General features: G+C 39.1%; 1 protein-coding gene across 2 annotated transcripts in view; it reads right to left on the bottom strand.

The window, feature by feature from the left end:
- Nucleotides 1-2,564: 2,564 nt before the first annotated feature.
- LOC134574538 (oocyte zinc finger protein XlCOF22-like) overlaps nucleotides 2,565-14,701 on the bottom strand; it is a 42,392-nt gene continuing 30,255 nt past the window's right edge. Inside the window, exons 1-4 of one of the 2 annotated variants that reach the window (XM_063433654.1) lie at nucleotides 8,735-8,915; nucleotides 6,702-6,881; nucleotides 6,499-6,622; nucleotides 2,565-4,360 (exon numbers count right to left, since the gene is read on the bottom strand). In XM_063433654.1, the coding sequence (XP_063289724.1) occupies nucleotides 2,640-4,360; nucleotides 6,499-6,622; nucleotides 6,702-6,881; nucleotides 8,735-8,911 (2,202 nt within the window). In that variant the 5' untranslated portion in view covers nucleotides 8,912-8,915 and the 3' untranslated portion in view covers nucleotides 2,565-2,639. Of the gene's footprint in view, nucleotides 4,361-6,498; nucleotides 6,623-6,701; nucleotides 6,882-8,734; nucleotides 8,916-14,701 lie in introns of those variants that run through there. The other variant, XM_063433655.1, reaches the window with a different exon arrangement.

The following is a 14,701-nucleotide window of genomic DNA, read 5'->3' as shown; positions in this document are numbered from 1 at the left end:
ACTCAGGTAGAACAACATCTTTAAGGCAGAGAGTTCACATATGTATCATTTTTACTGTGAATAACCCTTTCTTCAAGTCTTAATAGGTGACCTTTTGTCCTTTGTACATTCCTATTATTGAACAGGTTATCAGACAGTTGTTTGTTCTAGTCCCGTATATATTTGTATGTTATTTTGGTAAAAGTAAACAAATACACATTTTCTAGCGTTTCTTCATAACTAAACTATGACTTCCCCTTTATAAATTATGAACCCACCTATGCACTTTTTCTAGTTTCATTATATTTTTCTTTGAACGAAGTGCCCAAATTTGCACTACATATTTAATGTTGATTTAAAAAAAAAAAAAAAAAAACACAACAAAATCTAATTTTCATCCTATGAATTAATACCCTTTTGATACATAGCAGTACCCTACTTGCATTAGCAATTGGAAGACACTGCATGTTGTTCCCTAAGCTGTTATGTATAACTATTACCAAGTCCTCATTTATTTATTTAAGGTCTCTGTCACGGATCCCCACATGGACAGAAATTACAAAAAGGACATTTTGTACATACTGTCTCTTGGTCTGGGAAGGCACAGCAGGAAGTCTATCTGGTTAGCTCGGGATGATGCAATTCAGACCCCAGAAAGAGTGGCCCCGGAGTGGAACTATGGTAAGAGACATTGCATTACACGTAGAACCCCCTTGTGTCTACATTTCTGTACATAAAAAGCTGTGTTCAATACAGCTGCTCTCTATTCCCCTACATTCTGTCGCGTTTAATGTGTGGGGAAAACCATCTATAATCACTGCTTCACAGGGGAAAGGGTCTCTCACTGCAGAGAGCTATAACAACAGCAGCTTGGTCCAGGGTGACAGAGCTGCACAGATACCCCAGTCAAGCAGCAGCGACTGGGTCTAGAGCGCTCCAAGATCCCTGATTGCAACTAGGAAGCAAATTTGACAGAGGTACTCGGAGTATAGGAGCTCCGTTACAGTCTCATTTGAAATTTTGCCACTGCCATCAAGATTTGCATTTGCTTCATTCAGCCCCTTCCTGGGACGATTGTCTCCCAGCTATGACCAAATACTAAGTATACACTTACAGGGATAGGGTTTTGTGCTGCTGTTTAGCCTTAGATAAGGTTTAAATGGACTGGTCCTTGCAAAGCTTGGGTCTGTCTTCAACTATTAGCTCTCTTCTTGGGTTGATCTTGGTCTCAAGAAATTGGACAACTGATCAACAGTTGAAAGGTGGTAGGGGAGCTTATTTCTCAAGTTACATCTCCAGCTGCTGTTACTGGATTAATGAGCTGGCATGTGACAATATATCTGCTGACCTAAAAATGTAAGAAGTTTGAGGTTCAGCACGCTAGGCTTTCCAGCACCATCCATGGGTAGCTATTTATCCATGGTTAATGTCGGAAGCCACATGCTACCTGATCCAGCCCCTCCCCTTAGTAGATGCGGGTCATGTGCTGGGAAAAGTCTGAACTTGGACGTGATAAAACAGAAGATTATAGACCAGTGCGAATGGCTGTGCCTTCTTTTGGCCAGACCAAGATGGCTGCTCCCGTAGAAAGGAAAGATGGCATTATTTCTTTCTCACCTAAGCTTAATATGCCAGCCTGCTTGTTAGCCTAATTTACCTGTCTCGGGGCAGCAAATCCCAGGGTTGGCTGCATGCGGGGCAGGATTACTTCCCACAAATTATATCCCTGTAGTTCGGTTTCTACATTGACTATTTCCAATTGCACATAAAATATACAAGAAAATAACGTACAGAGCTGGACAGTGATTCTATTTTTGTCTTTCATTTATTTCCTGAACAAGCAACTGTATTATCCAATGCAAGTCTTCTTTCACTGGTAGGTAGACACCTTTTGTTCTACATTCAAACTCCCTCCAGTCACCTACCTGCATTATGCACAGAACATTCCACCACTACAAACAACATCTTCAGGAGGTATTATTATGTAATGTCTCTTACAAACATAACTTCTCAATAGCAGTTTACATTTGTCAATAATACAAATGTAAAAACATCAATTACCATAAATGCAGGGCACTCGGATCAGGAACCCCTTGCTCAAGGACAAAAAAGAAGCTGCAATTGAAAAAAAACCAAAATGAAAACATGACAAAACGCTACTGTATTTCTGGTGATATTAAAGGATCACTATAGTATCAGGAAAACAAACGCGTTTTCCTGACACTATAGTGCCCTAAGGGTGCCCCCACCCTTGGCGCTGAAAGAGTTAAAACCCCTTCAGCTACTTACTTTAATCCAGCGCCAGGCTCTCTTGGCGCTGGTGACCTCTCCTCCCCCGCCGACGTCAGCTCCTGACTCTCAATGCTTTCCTGTGGACGTTCTGCGTCGCAGATGCGCCTCTAGCTGAAGACAGCCACTAGAAGCTGGATTAACCCTGCTATTTAAACATCTAAAGGGTTAAAACCTGAGGAACCTGGCACCCAGACCACTTCATTGGGCTGAAGTGGTCTGGGTGACTATAGTGTCCCTTTAATCATAAAACACACCTTTCAAATCAGCTCATTGGATTGTGTATCTCAAGAATGAAGAGGACTTTTCTCCCATATGCAAAATCATTTATTAATTAATTTAGCAGTAAAATAGTCTGAATATACAAAACATTACAGTGTACTTGTATTACTGTGACTATTCTGGTGTGTCTTTAGATATGAGCGAGAACTAAAACATTTCCCGCATTTAGAACATGAGAATGGCTTCTCTCCTGTATGAACCCTTCGATGCATGGCAAGAGTCGATTTTGCAGTAAAACATTTTCCACATTCTGCACAACAATATGGTTTCTCTCCTGTGTGAATCCTTTGATGCGTAGCAAAATAGGATCGGGTGTCAAATGTTTTCCCACATTCAGAACATGAGAAAGGTTTCTCTCCTGTGTGACTCCTACTGTGTACAACTAAATCTGATTTATGAGAATAACATTTCCCACATACAGAACAGGAAAAAGGTTTCTCTCCAGTATGAATTCTTTGGTGTTCAACGAGGCTGGAACGTCTAGAAAAACATTTACCACACACAGAACATGAGAACGGCTTTTCTCCTGTGTGAACCATTTTATGTGTAAGCAGAGTTGACTTACTGGTGAAACATTTCCCACATTCAGTACATGAGAATGGTTTCTCTCCTGTGTGAATCCTCTGATGCTGAACAAGATGGGGGCGTTGGGCAAAACATTTCCCACATTTAGAACATGAAAATGGCTTTGCTTGTGTGTGCATCAATTTGTGTTTTTCTTGTGTGTGAATATTTTTATGCCTAACAAGACATGCATTTTGAGTAAAACGTTTACCACATTCAGAACATTGAAATGGTTTCTCTCCTGTGTGGACTGTCATATGCCGTACAAGGCTTGAATTACAATCAAAGTATTTATTACAATAAGAACACGGGAGCCTTTTTACTCTATGAGTGTTCAGATGTTTTACAAATTCAGAGCTACTGGTAAAACATTTCTGACATGCTGTGCAGTTAAACATTCTCAACATGCTGTGGGGTTGTGGAGAATCTACAAAATCTGTCACGTTGTTGATGTTTTTACCATGATCATTCTCTTCTGTTACCAAAACAATATTGTTACTTCTATTGCATTCATTCTCTTCAACTAGATATTCTTCCTGGGTATCTGTGAAATTATCTTCTTCAGATGAAGCTGGTTCCTCTTTAATCAAAGTAGATGTATGTTCTGTGGTTGTATAAATGTTAGTTAAATGTCCTTCACCGGAGATTGGTTCCACCTTAATCTGCGTAGATTTATATTCTTTGGGTGTACAAATGTCTGTGTAATTTCCTTCATCTTCCAACAACAAACTATGAGTAGATGTATAATCTATCTCTGTGTGCGCATAACAATCAGGGTCTGTGAGATTTCCTGCTTCCCCCTTAATATGACATGTGTTTTCTGCCTGTGGATGTTCTGTAGATATATACATGCCTGTGAGATTTATTTCTCCATATGAAGCAATTTCCCCTTTATCAGGTGTATTCATAGACTGTGCCTGCATGGCTGTGGTAATACGAATATAATTATCAGTGAGATTTCCTTCCTCACATGAGGCAGATTTCATTAACATTGGTATCGATGTAGATTCTGTCTGTGAATGTTCTATAGTTATATAAATATCTGTATCTGGGAGATTTCCATTTTCATCTGATGCCAATTCTTTTGCTCTGCTCATCAAATTTTTCCTTTCTTGCTGCCGTGAACAACTTATCACATATTTTGTTCCCTGATTACTTCTGATATCATCAGTGTTTTCAGTGGCACAATTCCGGGAAGCAAACTGGTTGTCAAATTGTTCATGTGTAGTTCGACCCGCGGGTCCATCTATGGGAAAAAAATATATTGTAGGTTAGTTTTTGCAATGGAAACACAACCACTATTTAACAGCTTGGGAAAATACACTGATTTATTGTTTCCAACCAGACACAATAATTCCCTCTGTAACAATGTGACGTATGTATGTGATGCTTTCATAAGAAAGCCCATTACAGTAAGTTGCCGTTTCTGTGTTGGTTTTATTATTTTTAGTTTCCTCACTTTCTGTGGAGAACACATGATGTCTAAGGCAGTGATTCTGAAATCAATTCTCAATATCCACTAGACTTGGACGCTGACGAAATTTTCATTTTCTCTGATCACATTACCAAACAAAAGGACAAAAAAACAAAACAAAAAAAAAATTGTTTCATCCCAACTGAATTTTGTCACTTTGTTCATTTGTTTTCAGACAAATTAATTTTCATTTGAAAATTAAATTAAATTTCATTTATGAAATTGATTAATGAAATTCCGATCAGGCTGCGATTGAAATCTGAGCTTGCAGGGTGGGGTATGTCTTACAAAGCTTCCCCACGCCATGCAATTTGACTCCGAGAGCTGATTGGTTGGCTTACCTGTCAGCACTCTGATTGGCCCTTATTATTTAGGGCTCCCACATGATAAGGGGGTGGACCAATTGTCCTACCTATATCCCACTCATTTACGGTGGCCAATGGATGAGGGCTGGGAAGGGACAATGGGTTCACCCCCTTATTATTTATGCCCCACACCTCCAATTGGTTGGGGTGGGACATAAGGTGCACCCTCCTTGTTATTAAGGACTTCCACCCGCTGTCAATGGGTGGGGCTGGGGGGTTGGCAACAAGTCCACTCACCCTTTGTTATTTAGGACACGCACCTGTCACCAATGTCCCCCTGTTCATTTTAATATGCCACACACACAGACCAACACTATGTCATCCACACCTAATTATATTAATAGGTGCCCAACCAAGGGGGCATGGAGTCCACTTTTATTGGATTAGCGACTGGGCAGCAATAGCTGCAATAAACACTTTGTATAAGCAGTTTCAACACTTGAAGTATAGCAGTGCTGAGGGACACTATGGTTCATTGTGACTGCAGTGTTGACCATGGATTAATTTATTTTCATTACACAGAGACATTTTATATAGCACCTTACTAAATATAAAGTTGCAAAAAAAGCAAGTTAGAATACTTCTAGGAAAAGACCTAGTGAGTGACTTTGTAATGGTATCCAGGTAAGGACAGTCCATTTTAGGGTACGTGGTAGAATTATATTAGTTTTAATTGTTTTTCTATTTTCCTTTCTTTTCTGGTTTGGTTTATGCATATTTTTATTCACTGGTTTCTTGAGATGATTACTCAGGGGATGTGTGTATTTAAGTAGTGTGTTTTAATTTTTCCTCATTAATATTATATTGTAACTATCTACTTGTAGCTTATCTTAGTTATAGGACCACTAAAGTTGTTTCAATATAGTGGTCTGGGTGCACTGATCTTTCCATGGATCTAGTGCATGGCTAGGCAACCTTAAGCACTCCAGATGATGATGTGGACTACATCTCCCAAAATGCTCTTTCAGCGATAATGCAGGCAAAGCATCACAGGAGATGTAGTCCCCGACCTTTGGAGTGCTAAAAGCTGCCCACCCCTGATCTAGTGGTTCCTGTTGACCACCAGAGGCGCTTTCACTGCACAGACTGAATAAAAGTCTGTCATGTGTTGCGAAACATGGGAAACATTGAATTTAATGCTTTCCTTTGGGGAAACTTGAATGCGCACTTGGCCTTTGCCACGCAAGCACATCAGGTCCCCATTGCTCTCCATGAGAAACGCTGGATTGAACCGTCACTGGAGGAGGAAAGGTGACCAGAGCCGAAGAAGCCGTTAGAAAAAGGTGCTAAACATTTATTTATTTTTTAATGACAAACAGGGGGAGTGGTCACTAACCTAGAAAAGGAGAGTGTTCCTTTGTTATTTTTACGTTTAGGACAGGAGTACCAACTTATGTCCAGCCTGTGCAGATGTTTTTACCTGTATTAGATTGCTATAGTGCCACCTTCCCCAATGTTTCTTTATTTTTAACAGGATATAAAGTGTTTTTGTTTTTTTTCCAACCTATTAAAAAACAAAAAAAATTATTAAAAAAAACCTCTTACACAGTGTGCCGAGGGACTGGTGATCCTCCATCATTACATTCTTGTAGAAATCCTTGTGTCCTTCTAGATATTCCCACTCCTCCATGGAGAGATGGACAGTGACATCCTCACATCTTATAGGAACCTGACACACAGTGATACAGTCACCATCCAGACACATCCCTTGGTTTTACTGTATAATGTCCCATTCCCAGCAGCCTCACCTCTCCAGTCAGCAGCTGGATGATCTGATTGGTTAGTTCCAGGATCTTCTGGTCATAGTTTCTCTCATGTATCAGCGAGTGAGGTGGAGACACCGTGATTGGGCTCTGGGTCCTGCAGCACTCTTTGAACACAAGGGGACTGCTGCCACGCTCACATGATTTCTTTACAACTATGTAATCCTTTGCATTATGAGAAATGTAATGTTTCAAGTGTAAATATATCTTTCATTGCACTCAAATACAATAACACAACACAACCAGACTTGAGCAAAGTTATCATATATTGTGTACACATTTTAAAATCCACATAAGTGTTATGGACACATGTTGAATAAAGACATGCATTAAATCAAATTAATTTGCAGTATTAATCTAGGATTCACTGTATACCCAGTCATTTATACTCTCCAAAATATCTCAACTACTTTAACCCCTTAAGGACCAAACTTCTGGAATAAAAGAGAATCATGACATGTCACACATGTAATGTGTCCTTAAGGGGTTAAGCAGAAACATCTAAAATACACTTAATCCTTGGTGTAATTACATTCTTTTAAGCAAAGTTGCTCAAACACATTCTATATTAATATTCAGGAAGAGAGCATACTGTTGTAATAAATAAATAATGATGCCTTGTTGAGATTCCCAGAATCCCTCACCTCTCCAGTCAGCAGGTAGATGATCTCCATACTGACATTACCCAGAATCCCTCACCTCTCCAGCCAGCAGGTAGATGATCTCCATAATGACATTACCCAGAATCCCTCACCTCTCCAGCCAGTAGGTAGATGATCTCCATGGTGACATTACCCAGAATCCCTCACCTCTCCAGTCAGCAGGTAGATGATCTCCATGGTGACATTACCCAGAATCCCTCACCTCTCCAGTCAGCAGGTAGATGATCTCCATACTGACATTACCCAGAATCCCTCACCTCTCCAGTCAGCAGGTAGATGATCTCCATGGTGACATTACCCAGAATCCCTCACCTCTCCAGTCAGCAGGTAGATGATCTCCATACTGACATTACCCAGAATCCCTCACCTCTCCAGTCAGCAGGTAGATGATCTCCATGGTGACATTACCCAGAATCCCTCACCTCTCCAGTCAGCAGGTAGATGATCTCCATAATGACATTACCCAGAATCCCTCACCTCTCCAGTCAGCAGGTAGATGATCTCCATGCCGACATTACCCAGAATCCCTCACCTCTCCAGTCAGCAGGTAGATGATCTCCATGCCGACATTACCCAGAATCCCTCACCTCTCCAGTCAGCAGGTAGATGATCTCCATAATGACATTACCCAGAATCCCTCACCTCTCCAGTCAGCGGGTAGATGATCTCCATGGTGACATTACCCAGAATCCCTCACCTCTCCAGTCAGCAGGTAGATGAGCTCCATAATGACATTACCCAGAATCCCTCACCTCTCCAGTCAGCAGGTAGATGATCTCCATGGTGACATTACCCAGAATCCCTCACCTCTCCAGCCAGCAGGTAGATGATCTCCATACTGACATTACCCAGAATCCCTCACCTCTCCAGTCAGCAGGTAGATGATCTCCATGGTGACATTACCCAGAATCCCTCACCTCTCCAGTCAGCCGGTAGATGATCTCCATAATGACATTACCCAGAATCCCTCACCTCCCAGTCAGCAGGTAGATGATCTCCATACTGACATTACCCAGAATCCCTCACCTCTCCAGTCAGCAGGTAGATGAGCTCCATAATGACATTACCCAGAATCCCTCACCTCTCCAGTCAGCAGGTAGATGATCTCCATATTGACATTACCCAGAATCCCTCACCTCTCCAGCCAGCAGGTAGATGATCTCCATAATGACATTACCCAGAATCCCTCACCTCTCCAGCCAGCAGGTAGATGATCTCCATACTGACATTACCCAGAATCCCTCACCTCCCCAGTCAGCAGGTAGATGATCTCCATAATGACATTACCCAGAATCCCTCACCTCTCCAGCCAGCAGGTAGATGATCTCCATATTGACATTACCCAGAATCCCTCACCTCTCCAGTCAGCAGGTAGATGATCTCCAGGGTGAGATTCAATATCCTCTCAGCCATCTTATTCCTGTCCCTTTTCATTATAAATGGAGGATGGATTTCTGTTCTTTGTAGAAATAAATATAATGAGAATATGCATGTAAGTAGGAAGTAAAAACAGTTAATAGTATGTATATACATTATACACACATTATATCAATCAAACTAACAATGGAATATTCCACTAGATCTGTGAATTTTCTGGACACCCCTGTGACATGTAACAATGGCACAATCCACACCAGTTTACAGAAAACCCACAGACAGGTGCAGTGACCTTCACAACTCCAGCTTCCACTCCTCCCATAGTAAACAGGGCATCATCTACAGCCAAGCCACTAGGTACCATCGCATATGCTCTGATCCCATCTAAATGTACTCTCTCAATCTATGAGACAGAAAGGCTAAAAACCAAAGACTATTACCAAACAAATCAACTCTGCTGTAAAACTTGTGGTCACCTACAACCCAGCTCTTAAGGAGTTTACTGTTCTGGTTTATGTAACGTTGTACTTTTCGGTTAGGCAGTTGTTGAGAAAACATTTTTTTAAATAAAACATCTAAATGAAAATATAGTGTTAAAGCAGAACACCAACTTCTTTAAAAGTGACAGTTCCTCTTCCCTTTACAGGCGTAAATACTATTCAGGGCAGCTTCATTGGTCTACGATGCTCAGACAGCTGCCCAGAAATAGTGTATAAGTGAATGGGTGCTTCTTCCATAGCACTGGCCAACAAATGAGACACCTCTAGGAAAAAATGCTTTGCATTGCATGCCCAAACCATACCAAGACAGCCAGGCGTGCAATGTGTAAATAATATATAATACTAGGAAAATAACACAAAGCCAAGTCTAAGATTACACAGAAATCCCAGGTGAGGCCAGCAATAGCAACTGTGTCTGCAGCGACTTCTTTATTACATTTAAATGTATAAAATGTTCCGGTACCAAATTCTATCAAATTAAAATCTGAACAAACTCTATGTGATCAGCTGAATATAAGTCACTGGCTATACAATAAAACATATACACATCATACATGTATCAGTTAATCCCCTAATTTGGTCGCATTGCCTTAAATTATCTAAATTATGGGTTGAATGTTCTCTTATAAAAGTTACGGTACCTAAAAAAAAAAAGTAAATTATTTTAAGTAAAATTAAACAAAGCCTCATAAGCTTCAAATGCAGCCCAGCATCAACCTCTTTCCTCCATGTTTTACCATCACCCCCTCTTTCCTCCATATTTTACCATCACCCTTCTTTCCACCATGTTTTTACCATCATCCCCACCCCGATGTTTTACCATCACCCCCCTCTCCTCCATGTTTTACCATCACCGCCTCTCCTCTATGTTTTACTATCACCCCCCCTTTCCTCCATGTTTTAGCAATACTCCCCTCTCCTCCATGTTTTACCACCCCCCTCTTCTCCATGTTTTACCACCACCCCCTCTCCTCCATGTTTTACCACCACCCCCCTCTCCTCCATGTTTTACCACCACCCCCCTCTCCTCCATGTTTTACCACCACCCCCCTCTCCTCCATGTTTTACCACCACCCCCCTCTCCTCCATGTTTTACCACCACCCCCCTCTCCTCCATGTTTTACCACCACCCCCCTCTCCTCCATGTTTTACCACCACCCCCCTCTCCTCCATGTTTTACCACCACCCCCCTCTCCTCCATGTTTTACCACCACCCCCCTCTCCTCCATGTTTTACCACCACCCCCCTCTCCTCCATGTTTTACCACCACCCCCCTCTCCTCCATGTTTTACCACCACCCCCCTCTCCTCCATGTTTTACCACCACCCCCCTCTCCTCCATGTTTTACCATCACCCCCCTCTCCTCCATGTTTTACCATCACCCCCCTCTCCTCCATGTTTTACCATCACCCCCCTCTCCTCCATGTTTTACCATCACCCCCCTCTCCTCCATGTTTTACCATCACCCCCCTCTCCTCCATGTTTTACCACCACCCCCCTCTCCTCCATGTTTTACCATCACACACCTGCCCTCCCTCCTCCTAGTGTCTCAGCATTGTCCCCACTACTCCTGCTCTGTGGCCCCTGGTCAGTCTGTGGAGTAGCTCCGAGTAACAGTGAGGGCTGTGAAGATAAAAGTCACACATCCCCGATAACCCCGGCTCTCAGAGCTCCATCCATACAGCTTGTGGGAACAATTGGAGGTTTGCCGAAAACAATCATGGCCACCAGCAAATTACCTCACTGGGACTGTATAGCCGCTCAGATTGATCTCTATTGTAACACACTTCCGGGAGACTCCTGCACATGCGCAGGAATCATACATGCTACATGGTTGTGATAAAGTTGAACTACATTTACCGACATGCTTTGCGCTGGCAGAGCGGCAGCGCGCATCACAAGCAGGCGCGTGACGTCACAGAGGAGGCGTGTCTCTGGATGTTCTCCCAGTGCAGCTCAGGAGCTCAGTATGAACTTAGAGGAGAAGGGAGAGAGTCACGTGGTATGTACTGAGTTATAGACAGGAGGATAATATAATACCTTATATATAATATCACCATATATATAATATCACTATACATCTAATATCACTATACATCTAATATCACTATATATCCAATATCACCATATATCTAATATCACCATATATCTAAAATCACTATATATCCAATATCACTATATATCCAATATCACCATATATCTAATATCACTATACATCTAATATCACTATACATCTAATATCACTATATATCCAATATCACTATATATCCAATATCACTATACATCTAATATCACTATACATCTAATATCACTATATATCCAATATCACTATACATCTAATATCACTATATGTCCAATATCACTATACATCTAATATCACTATACATCTAATATCACTATACATCTAATATCACTATACATCTAATATCACTATACATCTAATATCACTATATATCCAATATCACCATATATCTAATATCACCATATATCTAAAATCACTATATATCCAATATCACTATATATCCAATATCACCATATATCTAATATCACTATACATCTAATATCACTATACATCTAATATCACTATATATCCAATATCACTATATATCCAATATCACTATACATCTAATATCACTATACATCTAATATCACTATATATCCAATATCACTATACATCTAATATCACTATATGTCCAATATCACTATACATCTAATATCACTATACATCTAATATCACTATACATCTAATATCACTATACATCTAATATCACTATACATCTAATATCACTATATATCCAATATCACTATATATCCAATATCACTATACATCTAATATCACTATACATCTAATATCACTATACATCTAATATCACTATATATCCAATATCACTATACATCCAATATCACTATACATCTAATATCACTATACATTTAATATCACTATACATCTAATATCACTATACATCTAATATCACTATACATCTAATATCACCTTATATCTAATATCACCTTATATCTAATATCACTTTATATCTAATATCACTATATATTGTACAGCGCTACGGAATTTGTTGGCGCTATATAAATAATAAAATAATAATAATAATATATCTAATAATACCTTATATTTCTAATATCACTTTATATTTCTAATATCACTTTATATCGAATATAACTTTATATATAGATAACTAGTAGAAAAGAGAGTACTAGTTTCCAAAAAAGAAAGAGTATAGAAAGAAATGTCTCATTTTCAGTTTCTTGGTGGGAACTAGTACCATATAGGCAACCCACCAAGAAACTGAAAATGAGACATTTCTTTCTATACTCTTTCTTTTTTGGGAACTAGTACTCTCTTTTCTACTAGTTATCTCTATTATCTACAGGGGTTACCCCCCAATATATCTATGGCAACCTGACAATCTCTCTCTACTCTATTTTCTTTTTTCATTTGTAACTTTATATCTAATATCACTTTATATCTAATATCACTTTATATCTAATATCACTTTATATCTAATATCACTTTATATCTAGTGTTACTTTATATCTAATATCACTTTATATCGAATATTACCTTATATGTAATATCACTTTATATCTAGTGTTACTTTATATCTAATATCACTTTATATCGAATATTACCTTATATGTAATATCACTTTATATCTAGTGTTACTTTATATCTAATATCACTTTATATCGAATATTACCTTATATGTAATATCACTTTATATCTAGTGTTACTTTATATCTAATATCACTTTATATCTAATATCACTTTATATCTAATATCACTTTATATCTAGTGTTACTTTATATCTAATATCACTTTATATCTAATATCACTTTATATCTAATATCACTTTATATCTAATATTACCTTATATATAATATCACTTTATATCGAATATTACTATATATCTAATATCACTTTATATGTAGTATTACTTTATATCTAATATTACCTTGTATATAATATCACTTTATATCTAATATCACTTTATATCCAATATCACTTTATATCCAATATTACCTTATATATAATATCACTTTATATCTAATATTACCTTATATATAATATCACTTTATATTGAATATTACTATATATCTAATATCACTTTATATGTAGTATTACTTTATATCTAATATTACCTTGTATATAATATCACTTTATATCTAATATCACTTTATATCCAATATCACTTTATATTCAATATTACCTTATATATAATATCACTTTATATCGAATATTACCTTATATGTAATATCACTTTATATCTAGTGTTACTTTATATCTAATATTACCTTATATATAATATCACTTTATTATTATTATTATTATGATATTTATAGAGCGCTGTCAAATTCCGCAGCGATTTACAATGGGTGGACGAACAGACATGTAGTTGTAACCAGACAAGTTGGACACACAGGAACAGAGGGGTTTAGGGCCCTGCTCAATGAGCTTACATGCTAGAGGGAGTGGGGTAAAATGACACAAAAAGGTAAGGATGGTATTAGACTAGAGACAGTTGCAGAAGAGGAATCAGTTGGGAGCTATTAACAGTTTAATTGATACGCTTTTATGAAGAAGTGGGTTTTTAACGATTTTTTGAAGGAGTGGAGACTGGGTGAGCATCTAACGGAGGAGGGAAGCGACTTTCACAGGAACGGTGCAGCCCTCGAGAAATCTTGAAAGCGAGCATCAGAGGTGGGCGTACGGACAGAAGATAGACGCAAGTCTTCAGAAGATCGTAAGGGCCTAGACGGGACATACCTGTGTATAAGGGAGGATAGATTGGTGGGAGCAGCATTATGTAGAAATTTGAAAGCAAGAACCAGAATTTTAAATTGAGCTCTATATTTTATAGGAAGCCAATGTAGGGACTGACAGAAGGGTGAGGCATGGGAGGTGCGGGCAGACAGGAAGATGAGCCTCGCCGCCGCATTTATTATGGACTGTAACGGTGCAAGTTGGGAGCACGTAAGACCACTGAGAAGCGGATTACAATCGTCAAGGCGAGAAAGGACAGTGGAATGGACCAACACCTTTCTCGCATCTGGTGTTAAGTAGGGGCGGATGCGTGCAATGTTTTTGAGATGGAAATTGCAGGATTTGGCAATAGATTGAACATGAGAAGAAAAAGGGGTGTAGGTTAGCGCTAATAATATATTGAACAGGCAGCGACCTTATAGAGGGTAACCCTCTAACCCTCTATACAAAGAATACAAAGTAGAAAACAGAGAAAGGTTGCGCCAATGATAAAAATATAAAAATATATATAACCAGTAAAAAACTGTACAACAATAAAAATAATAAAAAAGTTCCAATGTGTGTCTGAAGATCAAATGGTTTTTAGTCTCTAATTCCGCTGTGGGGGTGGCTTCTCTAGTTGTTATGGTTCACACCGTCTTGTAATATGGAAGACACAAGAAAAGAGGA

This window comes from Pelobates fuscus, chromosome 10 (assembly GCF_036172605.1).
Source record: "Pelobates fuscus isolate aPelFus1 chromosome 10, aPelFus1.pri, whole genome shotgun sequence".
NCBI classification, from domain to species: Eukaryota; Metazoa; Chordata; class Amphibia; order Anura; family Pelobatidae; genus Pelobates; species Pelobates fuscus.
Note: the sequence above shows the minus strand (reverse complement) of the source record. Positions and strands in the feature narration are given on the sequence as shown.